Source organism: Canis aureus, chromosome 10, assembly GCF_053574225.1.
Source record: "Canis aureus isolate CA01 chromosome 10, VMU_Caureus_v.1.0, whole genome shotgun sequence".
Classification (NCBI taxonomy): Eukaryota; Metazoa; Chordata; class Mammalia; order Carnivora; family Canidae; genus Canis; species Canis aureus.
Genome location: NC_135620.1, coordinates 29,468,168 through 29,484,805, shown reverse-complemented (window position 1 = coordinate 29,484,805; position 16,638 = coordinate 29,468,168). Strand labels below are relative to the sequence as shown.

At 36.3% G+C, this 16,638-nt stretch overlaps 1 protein-coding gene and 1 pseudogene across 9 annotated transcripts in view; one reads left to right on the top strand and one right to left on the bottom strand.

Moving 5' to 3' along the window:
- Nucleotides 1-16,638, bottom strand: part of KDM4C (lysine demethylase 4C) — a 413,529-nt gene that overhangs the window by 133,771 nt on the left and 263,120 nt on the right. For 8 of the 9 annotated variants that reach the window (XR_013387736.1, XM_077911907.1, XM_077911905.1 and 5 more), the window contains 2 exons: nucleotides 14,892-15,105; nucleotides 12,805-12,881 (listed from right to left, as the gene is read on the bottom strand). Coding sequence is in view for 8 of the 9 variants with exons in the window: in XM_077911907.1 (XP_077768033.1) it covers nucleotides 12,805-12,881; nucleotides 14,892-15,105 (291 nt within the window). In the remaining variant the exon portion in view is untranslated. Of the gene's footprint in view, nucleotides 1-12,804; nucleotides 12,882-14,891; nucleotides 15,106-15,144; nucleotides 15,297-16,638 lie in introns of those variants that run through there. The other variant, XM_077911913.1, reaches the window with a different exon arrangement.
- On the top strand, nucleotides 5,739-6,348 carry LOC144321632 (proteasome maturation protein pseudogene; annotated as a pseudogene).

Below are 16,638 nucleotides of genomic sequence, written 5' to 3'. Positions count from 1 at the left end.
TGCTGGGAAAATTGGACATCCACATGCAGGAGAATGAAACTAGACCACTCTCTTGCACCATACACAAAGATAAACTCAAAATGGATGAAAGATCTAAATGTGAGACAAGATTCCATCAAAATCATAGAGGAGAACACAGGCAACACCCTTTTTGAACTCAGCCACAATAACTTCTTGCAAGATACATCCACGAAGGCAAAAGAAACAAAAGCAAAAATGAACTATTGGGATAAGATAAGAAGCTTTTGCACAGCAAAGGATACGGTCAACAAAACTAAAAGACAACCTACAGAATGGGAGAAAATATTTGCAAATGACCTATCAGATAAAGGGCTAGTTTCCAAGATCTATAAAGAACTTCTTAAACTCAACAGCAAAGAAACAAACAATCCAATCATGAAATGGGCAAAAGACACGAACAGAAATCTCACAGAGGAAGACATAGACATGGCCAACACGCACATGAGAAAATGCTCTGCATCACCTGCCATCAGGGAAATACAAATCAAAACCACAATGAGATACCACCTCACACCAGTGAGAATGGGGAAAATTAACAAGGCAGGAAACAACAAATGTTGGAGAGGATGCAGAGAAAAGGGAACCCTCTTACACTGTTGGTGGGAATGTGAACTGGTGCAGCCACTCTGGAAAACTGTGTGGAGGTTCCTCAAACAGTTAAAAATAGACCTGCCCTACGACCCAGAAATTGCACTGTTGGGGATTTACCCCAAAGATACAGATGCAATGAAACGCCGGGACACCTGCACCCCAATGTTTATAGCAGCAATGGCCACAATAGCTAAACTGTGGAAGGAGCCTCAGTGTCCATCGAAAGATGAATGGATAAAAAAGATGTGGTTTATGTATACAATGGAATATTACTCAGCCATTAGAAATTACAAATACCCACCATCTGCTTCAACGTGGATGGAACTGGAGGGTATTATGCTGAGTGAAGTAAGTCAGTCGGAGAAGGACAAACATTATATGTTCTCATTCATTTGGGGAATACAAATAATAGTGAAAGGGAATATAAGGGAAGGGAGAAGAAATGTGTGGGAAATATCAGAAAGAGAGACAGAACATAAAGACTCCTAACTCTGGGAAACGAACTAGGGGTGGTGGAAGGGGTGGAGGGTGGAGGTGAATGGGTGACGGGCACTGAGGGGGCACTTGACGGGATGAGCATTGGGTGTTATTCTGTATGTTGGCAAATTGAACACCAATAAAAAATAAATTTATTATTAAAAAAATCTTAAAAAAAAAAAAAGGTACAAACAAAAAGAGAAGTTTGCTACTGCCATAATCCAGGAAAGAGTTAATGAGATTAGTCTGGGTAACATAAGCAGGGGCAATTAAAAAGTGACCAGAATTCCAAATCATTTTAAAAGTAGCAAAGATAGAATTCACTGTTAGATGTGGGTATGAGAAGAAAAGCATCAAATCTAACCCTAGAGTTTTTTACTTCAGCAGTGAGAAGGCCTAGAAACAGGACACCTGTAGAAGAAGATCTTTAATTTGGTCTGGGACAAGGTAAACTGAAGCTATCTATCAGGCACGTGAAAAGAAACAATGCTCATGAAGTTGGCCATAGTGCTCTGCATCTTCGGGGAGAGGCTGAGCTAGACATTGAAACATGCAGGCCACCAATGACTAATTGCTGCTTAAAAGCATCAAAGCCATGACAAGATGAGATTACCAAGAAAGAAGTCAGTGGAAAAGAAGAGGCCCATGTTTTGAGGTCTGGGGAATGAAAAGAAGTAATTGGTAAAGGAAGAAGAAAACCAGGAGTGTGCAGGGTCCTGGGAGCCGAGAGAAGACAGTGCTTCAAAGAGGAGGCAGTAGTCAACTGACAGCTAGAGGAACATAAATTTCTACAACAATGTAGGCAAAGCCTGTGACTAGAATAAGTCTAAGAGAGAAGTTGGAAAGAAGAACTGGAGAGAAGAATAAACACATGAATGAATAAAGACAAGTCTTTTAAGGAATGCTACTATACATAGGGGCATGGAGAAATAGAGTGGATCTGTGGAGAAGGATCCAGAGAGGGTTTTTTGGTTTATTTGAAAATGGAAGAAGTAGCAGCTTATTTAGATGATCGTGAAAATCACCTAGAGAGGAGAACCCTGCTGGTATGGGAAAGAAAGGGATGAATCATTGGAACTATGAATCTGTGTAGGTAGGAGCAGAGATATAGTAGATAGGATGGAGGTGGGAACTTGCAGATCTTCACAGATGGCTTCCTATTGCTCTGTGAAATATGAAGTGAATTCACAAAGTGAGATTAAGAATGGAGGAGAGAAGATGGGAAGCTTCAAGTGACACAGGTATGAAACAGTCAACCTGGACAGTGGTGGAGGGAATGCATGATGGGGAGGAAACATGAATTATTGGCACCACCAAGGACACATCAATAGTTACAGATTGAAAGCAAGAGCAATCTGCTGCATGGTGGGTGTTTCTCCACAGCCATATTCAGCAACAGGGGTTGCAGTTGCACAGCAGATTAGATAAAAGGATTTAGCAGGTTGAGTTGTGCCTTGGGAGAATAACAAAATCAGCAAGTGGAAGACTGAAAGCCTGTGCAAGGAAACATAGTAGCTAAAAACAGAAGTAAGAGCAGGAGGGGAGGGAAAGCCTGAAAAGCTGGAAGCAATACTAGGAGTCACAGTAGGGTAAAGGATTGCTAGATTCCAGGAACTAGAGAGTGTGAGCTAGTAAGACAGAAAAGAGTCTGAGGGGATCCCTGGGTGGCTCAGCGGTTTAGCGCCTGCCTTTGGCCCAGGGTGCGATCCTGGAGTCCCAGGATCGAGTCCCACGTCGGGCTCCCTGTATGCAGCCTGCTTCTCCCTCCTCCTGTGTCTCTGCCTCTCTCTCTCTCTCTCTCTCTCTGTCTATCATAAATAAATAAATAAGAAATATATATTAAAAAAAAAAAAGAGTCTGAGAAAGATGACTCAGACTGGGAAAGGACATCAGAATGTAACCTACCTAGTGGAATGCCAGTTAAGAGTGAACACAAAATGAATTACCCTTTCAAAGGCTGTCGTTCTACTGAACACTATTAGTTCATTACTGCAATAACAAATTATCTCAAACTTAATGACTTAAAATAACACAAATTTATACAGTTCAGCAGGTCAGAAGTCTAAAATGGGTCTCATTTAGCTGAAATCAAGGTTATCATAAGGGTCATTCATTTCCGGAGGATCTCGCGTACAAGGCATTTCTTTGCCCCGTCTAACCGTTAGGGGTGGCCTGGAGGCCCTTTCCATGGCCCTCCTCCATTAGCAAAGCCTGCAACATCAGGTCAAGAGCTTCTCACTCCACCTCACTCTGACCTTCTCTTCTGCCACCCTTTTCCACAGTCAACGACTCCTGTTGTCTGTGTTGGGTAAACTCGGATATCGTGAGGTCACCTGCTTAGCAACCTTAATTCCACCTATTACCATAATTCTGTTTTTTATGCAATATGACAAATACACTCATAGGTTCCAGGGATTAGGAAGTGGACATCTGGGGGGGAGTGCACTTACTATATTCCAACTATTTAAATGTCATCACAGAACCAATGGAACGTAACAGAAAAATATAAAGTCATACAGACTCCGCTTGTTTCAAATTCAAAGTTTTCCCTGGATTTATCTTTCTAATTGCAATGGTGACACAAATACAAATTTTTTTTTTTGAGATTTGTAGGGCACCTATCTGATAGCCGGTAGCAAGCCAAGTACATGCTCAGTGGTAAGAAGTGTCTTTATAATTTAAGACTGGTCAGAGGTCATCTACATGAAACTTAATGCGTTTATATAATCATATTTCCAGGAACCTGAGCAAAGTACTTCAACTTGAATATATATCTTCGTTAAAACTGTACAACATTTGGCTTTCAAATAAAAACCCAGCAGCTTTATTCTTTCTTCCCAGCATGACCTACAACAAATAGCAAAGTACTTGATTTCTTCATCCTGACACTGGATTAATTTTTGCTACACATGAGAAATGCCTACACTGCACTTTTCCCCCTCCATCTTTCCTAAGGATCCCTTCCCTCATTGCTACGGAGATGTGCCTTCTAGCCCAGTGACCTCCGGGCATGCACATCCTGGTGTGTAGTACAGTATGTTATGCTCCCCATAATGTCAGTCATTATTCTTCCTGACTTTACTTGTGCTCTCTGGTTGAAGCACTTAAGATTAATGAGGCATTTGTTCTCAATCAAGAAGCTATTTATGAATATAGTTCCACTTACAATAAGCTATGTAGACTTCTCTTTCTTTTTCTCCATTACCAAGTGGAGGGAGGGAAGAAAATGATGTTTATTGAAAGGAAGAAGAAAGTACAGAAAAAAATGATTTGTGACTTTTTAGTCTGTAATCGGTTCCCTACCAGGAAGGCTTCCACATCATAGCTATGTTGTCAGAATAATTGATAACCTCAAACGTGCTGTTCTGTTTGGTTAAAGTAAAATAATTATTACCACCCTGGCCTTTGTGTGCCAAGGCTTAAGTCCACACCTGTTTAGAATAATCTGCCTCTTCAGGAGGCAAGAGGTAATTGTGAACCCAAGTGTATCCTCTCAAATGGGAGACTGTGGTGCCAGCTAGTGGCTTACAGGGACACCTCCATGGAGAAGAGTAATTACATTAGCAACCATTTGGCTACAAACAGCCACCACCCACTTGTGAACACTCTGCCTTTAGCAAGAATAGAGCTTTCTCTTTCCACTAGTTTTACTGTATATAAGGATCAAAGTCAGCCTTTCAGGCTGACAGCCTCCCATCACCTGGTCTTAACAGTATCTCATGGAATAAAAAAATACAGCATAAAATACATCATGGGGAGTAGCAGCGCCACCATGACCTCTCAAGGCCATAAGCCAATCTGATCTAAAAATCAATGGCTCTGATCTACAAAGCCACTTCAGAGCTCTTTGTAAAAGAAAAATGTCAATGCTGTTGTCAGTTGGGAAATTGGATTCAGGAGATTATCCAGTTCTGGGCAAGGTCCTCTGGGCAGAAACTAGAGTAAATATGAAAGGGTAAAGAAACTGCTCTACTCAACCACCCAGTAATGCTAACTAACCTACATTAAGTAGGTAACTAATTCTAGTGTAAGTATATGAAAAGTTAGTCCTGGATTAACCTTCACTGGGAACAAGTATCATTCAAAAACACTGTTCAAAAACTGGCCAGTTGCTCAGCCTTTTTCTCACTCTAAAAATAAGGAACTGAGTCTGGACCTGGAAATCTGAAGGCCTGAGTACTGCCATGAATCCAGGCTCTCTTACCATATTGTGGGGCAATCCAGGGGGTAAAAGACTCTCTTGAACCCTGGTTCATTATCTGTAAAAGGAGATTTCTGACAGAGATGAAGAATTCTTTAGTCCTTGTCAGTATTACATTTTATAGAAGCTGTGTGCTGCTTATATTAGTTTACATTTAAACCAATAGTTTTTCTGAATTTGTAGGTCAAAAATTGAAAAATAAAACTTTACTTTTTCTAAAATAAAAGACTTCAAAGAGCATAATAAGAGCAATTTCTAATATCTATTATCAGTACCATTACTTTTATCTGGGGAATTGAAGGGGAGAAATAAGGGTTGTGTTATGTGGTAAAGGTTACAAACATTAAACACACAAATTTTCTTTAATAATCTCTAGCCTAAGAGAACTCCTATTCTAGAAAGAGGGAAAGCACTACATTGAGATTCAACAGAACTAAGTTAGGGGAAACAGAAGTGAGTGGCGGGGCCGGCTGATGGTAATAGGGCCCAGTGGCTATTCACAGAGCAAGTGAAGATGAATGCCAGAGGACTTGGATCTCAGCTGAAGGACAGTATTCCAGTTACTGAACTTTCAGCAAGTGGACCTTTTGAACAGCATGATCTTCTTCGAAAAGTTCTCCCTTGTATGAAAAATGAACTTTTTGCCCAGTCATCCTCTTGAATTATCAGAAAAAAATTTCCAGCTCAACCAAGGTAAAATGAATTTTTCTACACTAAGAAACATCCAGGGTCTGTTTGCTCCACTAAAATTACAAATGGAATTCAAGGCAGTGCAGCAGGTTCAGCGTCTTCAATTTCTTCCAAGCTCAAACCTTTCATTGGATATTTTAAGGGGTAATGATGAGACTATTGGATTCGAAGATATTCTTAATGACCCGTCACAAAGTGAACTAATGGGAGAACCACACTTGATGGTGGAATATAAACTCAGTTTACTGTAATCTGTTGTGCTGTTCATGAAAATAGAGGGGCTGCATGTTGTTTATAGTCATCTTTTTACTATAATTTGATGTATACAACATTAAAAGTACTGACACATGAGAAGAAAAAAAAAAGAACTAAGTGAGCATTGCTTCATGTAGATGCACCTCCATCTATAGAACCCAGTCTCAATGCAATGTGGGAACCAAAGGCTACCACTTTCCCCCATCCAACAATCATCCAGCAGAATAAACAGAAAGTTACATGGGTTGGCACTCATTCTTCCCAAAGATCTGATGAACTACCATTTCTAAGAGGTCAATCGTTTTTACCTAAGACTTGACAGGTAAACTAAGGTACACTCCAAAGATCAGGAGTTCAGACAAATACACTCCAACAATGGCTTAGATTCTTCAGTCTACAAGTTTTAGCAACACCATGGGAGTGAGTTTTGTAAACACCACTACCCCAGGAATTTCTAGAACTTCTAGAAAAAGATCTCATTTTCCTTCAGAAGTCAAATAAAATAGCTATGTTCAGTCTCAGAGGGCATGAATGGCAACCACCATCCAATCTATAGCTATGGCTTACCTACAGTCAAGCAATTTTTAAAAATGTTTATTTTTAATCATTGCAATTGTATATTCCATTCTTCATAAGAGGAAAAGAAATGCAAATCCTAAATGATCATCAAGATACAACTTGCTCATATCTGTTACTCCATTTAAAAAAAACAAACAAACAAGCAAAACAAAGAGCATAGTGAATAAATGTGAAGACATATTTCATGTTTGGGTTTTGATTTCCTGGAACAATTCTGGGGCAAAAAAAATGTTATATTATAGATAGGTTATGTTACACATAAACAATACAACTTCATTATTCTATATAGTATAATAAACACTGTTGAATAGATAATAAATGTGCGAAATTGCCTGGTTTGTGCATTTCATAACAAAGAATGAAAACTCCAACCACTAGTGTCTGTTTTTATAACTTTTCATTACAACATCTGTCTCTTCATACAATAGCAATGTTCACCCAAGAATATAATATACAACTACTTTTTTCTAAGCTGGATTACTTTCAAATAAAAATATTGAAACAAATTATCTTAAATTAAGTATAATAGGATATACTGAAATAAACAAAAAGAAAGGATAATGCATATTTTCATGTATTCCCAAACAGCAAATAGATATGGTTATAGTAAGGCCTTGAAGTCACCGGTTTGTTAAAAATTTTCTTTAGCTCATAAAAACTACACAGATCTGGCCAATAATTACCAATGCCACTTCTATTCCTATACTTTTCTGTTACTCAACACCTCTGACTAGGTTAAGAAGTGCACAATAAATTCAGTATGCTGGAAGGTTCCCAGTTCTTAAGGAAAGATCATTAGAGCAAAATGGAAATACAAGGCAACACAGAATCGAGGGATTTTAGGGTCAGAAGAGACCTTAGATACACAATCTCTAATAGTTCCTTCTCATTATAATGCTTTTAAATCTTTCTTTAATTTAGATTTTGTTTAGATTATAAGTATGTGAGCTACTGTGTTTACCCTACCCACCCATAATTAAAGTAATAAAAAAGCTCCCTAGTAAGACATAGCACAAATAATACACACTTTATTTGAAATTTTTTACCCTGACAATGTAAAACTAAAGCACAGGTTTAATGCCACCAAAGACACAAGACTGGCAACTTACGATTTGTCAAAGTCATAAATATGAGCATGATGTGACTTTCCATGATAAATTACCAATCCTTACATGTAGTTTTCACCACCACTTGTGGCACTAAAACAAAACTTCTCAGCCCCTATCCCCAGAGAGGTCCCTGAAGAAACATCCAAATTACCTATACAGAATCACCAGATAGCTACATTATCCTTAAATTTTAAGAAAAGAAAATCTTATCCATATTCCTTGTTAACCTCTTTAAACTGCTTATATTTGTTTACTCTTTAGAATTCTATATTATAAACTCTTCAGATGATAATATAGAAAATCCTATTTTAACTCTACATAATATGAAGCACATGGATTTTTTATTTTTAGAATAATAGTAAGCATTTAGGTTATCAGCCCACTCTAGACATCTAACATCTTTCTTCACAATCAGAAGTGTATTCCTAAAGGAGATTTCAGGTATTTCACAGAAATACACAGATTCAAAAAATTTTTTTCAGTGTAGGAATAGAAAAGAAAATGGTGGGAAAAAAAAATCTCAAAGAAAGCAATACAAATTTTGTATTTTTACAGTGAGAATACTAGCATTTTTAATTAGTAGTAATATGTAGTCATTATACAGTGGAAACTGACAAGCAGATTAGAGAAAACTATAGCAATTTAGGTCAAAAGTGATTAGATTCATATTAAAAATCAAAATAAAAAGAAACACATGCTAGAATTAGGGTATTGATGGTCTACACCTAAAATCAGAACTTGGTAATGCTTGGCATGTGCTCTCAAGTCATGCTGTAACAGAGTAAAAACTGCTCCAAAGTCAATTTTGTAAATAGCCACAAAAAAGTTGAAAACAAACAGCTGAAAATAAAATAACCCAATACAGTTGGGTTATAAGTCATAAACTCAAATATAGCTTTCAGTTAGTTTTATCTATTTACCTTAGCAGTACTGAATAGGAAAATAGGCACAAAGCAATGATATTTAGTTAGAATGATGAGATTTAAACATGAGTCTCAGGATAGACAGTATTTGAGGGGTTCTTTATTTCATTTCATTTGAATTTAGATATAGAGCCAGGATCCTAGAATCTAAATTAAGGTACAATCCAAAATTTGTAACTAACCTCTTCCCCAACACATTCCATTGAAGCTAAAATAAGGCTTCTTTTTTCTTGTTTTAACTGATACAAATGGACACAGTAAAGAAACAGTAGCAAAATGAGACACAGTGAGACTGAAGCCAGACTCTGGAAACAGTGGAAGCATGAAGGTCACAAATAAAGGTCTGGCCCTATATCTCTGTGATCACAGTCTTCTAACTTTATGCTTCACCCATTCAGAAATGATCCAACACTGCACCAGCCCCCTTTAGGGGGGCTATAGAGGTAAATGAGACAAAGTCTGCCCTCTGGTTACTTAAAAACTATCATTAACAGTTGGGGCCAGTAATGTCCCTCTTTAGAACTGGTAAATGAAAAGACAGCTGGTCTGTGAGCATTGATTCTACCTTGCATACATCCTCAGTTACCCTGACAGTGACAAAACCAACTACCGTCTAATGTTAGATGAAATAATCCCCACAATGTCTTTGCTTCCAAAATTTAAATTATTGATGCTTAACTCTATGATACAGTTACTATTATAGCCTCCTTTTCCCCCTTAGCATTATTGAAATACAACTGACATATAACATTGTAAGTTTAAAATGTATAACATGATGTTTTGATTTACGTATATATATTGAAAAATGATTACCAAAATAAAATTAGGTAACACATCCATCATCTCACATAGTTTCTTTTACTTTGTGTGTGTGTGTGTGTGTGTGTGTGTGTGTGGTGTGAGAACTTTAAAGATCTTAGCAACTTTCAAGTATAGTATACAGTAGAGTATTTCTAACTATAGTTACTAGGCTATATGTTAGATTCCCAAAAATGTATTCATTTTAAAACTGGAAGTCTGTATCCTTAAACACCTTTACCTATTTCTCTCAGTGCCCCCCCCATTCATGATCACCAATCAACTTTCTGTTCCTATGAGTTCAGTGTGGTTTCTTAAGAGTCCACGTATAAAAAAGAGTATACAGTATTTGTCTTCCTCTGATTTAGTTCACTTAGTATAGTGCTCTCAAGGTCCATTTATGTTGTTGCAAAAGGCAGGATTTCCTTCTTTTTATAGCTGAATATGAAATTCCAGTGTGTATCTATCTGTATATATACATGTCATTTTCTTTACCCATTTATCTATCAATGGGAACTCTTTAAAATGAATGTTTAAAAAACAGAACCACCACACTCAATTCTCACATATACCTTATAAAGATAAATACAAGGTATTTCAGGTTAACCTCTGCTTACTCTCCAGATGTGCAAAGTACTTGTCATAAAAGGAAACAGAATTAGCTAGATCACATCTGTTGTATAAATATACATCCCAAGCAAAATACATTATTGGAATATTTTGCATTCATGATGAGTAATAAGTCTTACTTTCACAAAGTACATTTAAAAAGAAAATCTAAGGAAATAATCAGGAATAGAGATAGTGAAGTACAAACCAGCTAAGAAATATCATCTGACTTCCCCTGCACTGTTAGATTCCCATCAGCTCCTTTGGAGCCTCCATTAGAAGGAGTTCTAAGGCTTCTTGGAACCTAAAACTGACAATGTGAGATTGATTCCTGAAGAAGTTAAGTCTAAAGATACTTTTAAAATGCAATCATTGGGGTGCCTGGGTAGCTCAGTTGATTAAGCATCTCCTTCCAGCTTAGTTCATGATTTCAGACTCCTGGGATCGAGACCCGCTTAGGGCTCCCTGTTCAGCAGGGAGCCTGCTTTTCCCTCTCCCTCTGCTCGTTCTCTGTGCTTTCTTTTAAATTAATAAATAAAATCCTTCAAAAAAAATGCAATCATTCAGGCCACAAAATCCAAAGAATCATACTTGTCTACTAAAAATTAACATTGTAACACTTCAGAGCCGCACTAAATAAGGGAATTAAAGCCAAAATATTGATATTATCAGTTAGTTCTCTGCAATGCTTAAATTGAAATTCACAGATTTCTCAGGAGAAAAAAACAGGAATCAAGCTTCATAGACAAAAGTCCACTTAAATGGATAAACTAAAAACCCAATTGGTGCACTGTGAATTCAGATACTTCTACTTAGAAATAAGATATTACATGGGTCTAAAAAAATTATTGTAAAACTGTATTCAAGATTTTCCATTTCTATTGCAAATTGAAAGAGATTTACATGGTATCAATAATAAAATACAATAGACATATTGTATTTTCTAAGAGTGTGAGGGGTTAAGATTAATAGCAGCTCTAAATTCTAAAGAGTTATTAATCTAGTATTTCCTTCTTAAAACATGCTAAAGGAAAGCAGCATAAACCATCACAAGCAGTCTTAGAATCAGGGTGGATAGCCTAGGCCTGGCCCTGGCTCTGCCATGCAAAGGACAATAGTACCTTGAATAACAGGATGGCTCAGAATGTGAGCACAGGAGTCAAGCAGTAACTGTGGATGGAACAGAGAATTCTTCATGCCTTGGTGAACTGGATTAGAATCTCTCTAATCTCTAAACCTCAAACCTCTAATGACACACTTCAGGGTGAATGAGAGGACATCACTGGCCAGACTAATTCTACATAGCTTTAATTGGACTCACATAATAAATATAAGACCTGCATGGTAAATAAGAACTTAATATACTTATTACAGCAGGACTTCCTGGCTGATTTCAAGATACTCTGTATTTACAAAATTTTTATTAATATAATAATCACATCAAAGGAAATATGAAAATGTTTTCTGGGCCCACTAATGAAAGATTTCTTAAATTGGGGACATTATCTCTAACACCAAACAGATCAGATTATTTGGGCTATAAAGAATGTCCATACTCTCTCCCATTTTTCCTTCACTATCTAAAGTGAATGCCAGCAATAAAATCATTCAGAAATACATTCTCAGACATCTTTAATTTATAGTCACCACATGTCTCTTTCAACACGGAGAGCTAAATATACACATCATGACATAAATTTTTATCATGCAAGGCATTTTCCTTATATTGTCCTTCAGGTTTTTAACTCTGGCTGCAAAGAAATTTAATTCATTGTCATTAGAGATCATTGAGAAATAAAGCAAATGCTACTATTACAAATGAAATTATCTCCTCTAAGATCAAGAGTGAGGGATACAATGCTGAGAACAGGTCCTAACTTTCAAAAAAGTTCTGATGTTTCTTGAAACAGAATTTTTAAGAAATATCAAGGTAGCACAAAACTAAATGGAAAAATAGGTAACATGGTAGATTAGTGGAATAGAACTCAGTGCTTGGATGTAAGCTAAAGTTTCAACAGAGTTTGTCAGGAAAAACAATTTAGATGAGGAAGAACCTGTGTGCCCTAAGTCAGGTATCATTTGTTGTTGAAAGATTCTGTTCCAAGTTCACGTATCACCTGGCACAAAGAAGACCCAAAAGTTTATTGAAGAATGAATATATGAATGAATCAGTGGGAAAGTTATGTGTGAGCACGGTTTCATCAGGGGCCAGCAAAGATCCTGACCTTCACTATTACCTAGAATATTTTATTTTCAAGAATTGCAAAATAAACCTGGGCAGGAAAGATGAAGGAATATTTTAGACTTGATCTGATAAACTGGCAGTCTCTGTAGGCTCCTGAGTAGAGGAGTGATACCTAGAAATTTATTTAATATTTCTATGATGAGCAGAGCCATCAAAGAGGATGATCTGAAAAGACTAGAAATATAGGTAAGAATAGAAGTGCACATAAAAGCATGGGTACAGCCTTATCTTATTGCTAGATTTAAATGTGTCCACAGTGGAGAGAGTGAGAAGAGGTGTTAAAAGATAGTAAAATAGGCCACTTACTGCTGTCCATGCATTTCTTTTGCAACGGGCACATAGCCATCCATCACAGATCTCATGAGAAGGGATACCATAGCAACCTATAAAGTAATAGTATGGATCCACGAATTAGGTCTTTTGCATTTTGGTAATATTATACATCTTAGCACTGAATAAATAAAATTAGAACTGCCTACCATAATACCATCTTTGATTTTCACTGCTTAGAACAAAATATAAGCAAGGCTGTCTCAAAGATACTTTTGGTTCTCATGCCTCATAGCTAATAGGATTTCAGTCCCAGGAAACATGAGAGCATAGGTCTTAATCATTACTAATGCTTACGATAGTTCTCAGATAATTCTTGAATGGGCAACATTAAATTTCTAATTTGTTGGGTCTAGTCCTTTACTCATACAAAACATATTTCAAAATAAGTTGCAATTCATAAAGGAAAATTTGGGGAAGATTTAAAATAATACAATAAATTGATATATTTTGCAAGTTAATATAATTTAAAATTACATTTCATAAGCTTTAATCTCAGTGATTGGGATAGAGGATGCACAATTCATGGTTAGTGATGAAGGGGTATCTTCAGTTCTATTTGTCAATTCAATATATGCTTGACTCAAATAAATGGGTAAGGAGATACCTGATGATGCAAATACAAGCAGCAATTATACAGTACCAACAAATGTGTAACTGTGACTGCCTTTCAAACGGCTTTGAAATTTTAAAGAAGTAATTTTTAATATCAAATTTCTATAACATTTAAATGAAAGAGAAAATAACATAAATGTAATTTCCAAAGAAAAGCCTATCACAGTTAACCAAAACTATAAAATGTTTAGTTCGGGGCACCTGGGTGGCTCAGTGGTTGAGTGTCTGCCTTTGGCTCAGGTCATGATTTCGGGGTCCTGGGAACAAGTCCTGCATCAGGCTCCCCTGAGGGAGCCTGCTTCTCCCTCTGCCTATGTCTCTGCCTCTCTTGTGTGTCTCTCATGAATAAATAAATAAAATCTTTGAAAAATAAATAAAATGTTTAGTTCAAGCACATGTTTATGAAATACTATAGCTAAATTGTATAGCTTGTACATTTGGGAATCAAAATTAAATCCTAGTTTTTGTGAAATGAGGCATTGGCTGTTATATACTTATAATAATGTAGATTGAATGCATATATGTCTGTGTTACAGATTGATATAAGTACAACAAAAAGGTTGCTATATTTCAAACACATTATGTTCAAATCTCTTGGGGAAGCTGACAGTATCTAATCAATAATAAATGATAGCGAGGCTATTTCAGCCCTAAGGTAAGACTGGTGTTTCTCTGGGGTATACAGAAGATAATACCTATTATTATAACCATTCATGCTACACTGACAGAGACAGACCATACATAAGTATGTTAACATGACATATGATTTGGTAAGATCTGGAATATTAAAATGCTTTAACATAGACTTAGAGTATATGACAGATCCTTTTTCACATTTTAGAGGATTTACATGGCAGGCCAATAAAAAAAAAATGTATTTGCCACTTATCCCATGATGTGAAAATATAAAATTGTGACAGGTATGGAGCTTAATCATCTCAGTCCTGGGGGAAAACAACTGTAATGATTGTTCTCCCATGGAAGGCAAGAGATATCTCCTTACCCTTACAAAGAATAAAAATTAAACTCTATAATTAAATTTAACAATAATTCCCCAAATCATCAAATATTCACTTCTCTTTAAAAATACAAAGAAAAATAATCATGAATCAACACCAGAGATTAAAATTAAGTTTTTACAAACTATATCTTAAGTAAAATTCAAGTGTGTGAAAGGAGCCCCATAGCGACCCAACATCTGGACAAAAAACAAACACACAAAACTGCTCTCCAGTGATCCTGCACAAAACTGTAGAAAAAGAGATTATTATACTTACTCATACTTTCATCAGAAGAAATGTGAAAAAGAATGATCTAACCACTAAGAATGCCAATAGTTCAATGTAATAGTGCCAATAGTTCAATGTGGCAGGGGACAAAAGGGTGAGAAACAAAGATTATGTGAAGCACTGAAAAGCCAGTGATTGATGTATGAGAGATTCATTTACTTGCATGAACCCGTACGCAGCACTTTGCACAGGAAATCAGAAGACTTGTTCCATCCTCTTCCAGAAAGGCATTAGGCGGAGAATATTCTATATTTTCTTCACTATAAATAAAACACATCTCTGGAATGAGGGGCTTAGTCTTTCCTCCCGGAGTAACCACTTCATCTAATTTTGTCTCCCATCTAGAATCATTTTCTTCATTGCTGCTATCTGGCTGAAAAACATAATATTCCCACATGAGTGAAAAATATGCAAAAAAAGTTCATCATTTGTTCTGGTCACTCAAATCCACTAACAGCTGTTCCATGCACTAACTTCCAGCTTCTGTTCTTCCTGTTGTTTTCCTTGATATAACTATTAGCTTTTTATCAATGTTCCTCTTCAGGCTCTCATCCAGAAGCTAAGCTGTAGAAACAGGAGGACATTCTGTACATCTGCTTGTATGAAAAAGTGATAACTTGCTAAAACTATACTCTTACATAAACATTCAGGGAAAGCATCAATTTTTCTGAGGAATTTTTGTTTCTTTATTTACACCAGGTTAGCCAACCTGGTTTCATTTACTGAATAATTTTACACCTGGTTACACTTGAAGGAGTGTTTTCAAATACCTCAGTTTTAATCTGTGTAACAGTTTTTAGAGAATTTTTGAAGGTTTTACCTCACCACAAAGTTTTAAAACATCAAGACAGAAAGATCTGGAAAATGGCAATTGTCACTAAATTAGAATATATAATGCAAAACAAAATTGTCATCTCACCAAAATATATGAAAAACACTCAGTGCTTAATTGAAACTCTAATTAATAAACTATCTTATCTCCAGAGATCTTATATTAATAAATTCCCCTGTATCTTATACTTTTAGTGAGAATTCTTTTAATTTTTGGGAAATACACAGGCAGATTATGATATAGAAATAAGAGTCAATAAAAAAGTTAAGCTTTTCCAAGGAAACACAGACTTTCAATGATGAAACAGAAAATAGTTTGTCACTCACAAGGGTCACATCAAAGACAGTGTGTTAAGTTTATTTCCTCTGTTTACAAAGATCTGATAATGTCGCAAATCACATAATTTCATGCCCTGAAATGTCTGAACAAAAAAGCATTTACTTTACATGGGCTCTAAAAGAGAGCGATCTTAAATAAAATACTTCTGGTCTCATTATTGAGAATATAACTCAGAACACAATGCTCACATCAATACACTTTATAATATATTTTATCTTAAAATAGGTCACGAAGTTCCACCCTTACTAGATTCCTAAAAATCACTGTCTGGGTTAATGTTAGAGAATGACCCCCTCAGTGAGCTAAAATGCCATCAGTATTACATAAGGATAACACTGAAAATAATACTATGCATAGCTGGCTGATGAGGGTGAACTAAACAATTCAGTTTGTACTGAGTCCTGCTATACCTCATGCATGTTCCACGTGGTAAGATAAAGACAGACATTTTAAACATTGGCCCAGAGCTGACATAGTATTCAGAGTGATATTTTCAAACACAAAACAGAGACTAAGTCTAAGTTCTCTCTTTGTAAAACTTCTACTATTATTAAGCTTTAAGTTCTGTGTTTCTTGATGAAAAAGGTTGGAACTGCCCCTTGACTGACATGAACCAAGACTGACAAATAAACCATTTATTTTAAAATGATATCAGAGAAATGTCTTTCAAGTAGCACCCAGAACTTTTATTCCTTATTCTACAATGGCCATGTAGCTATATAAGTATTGATATCT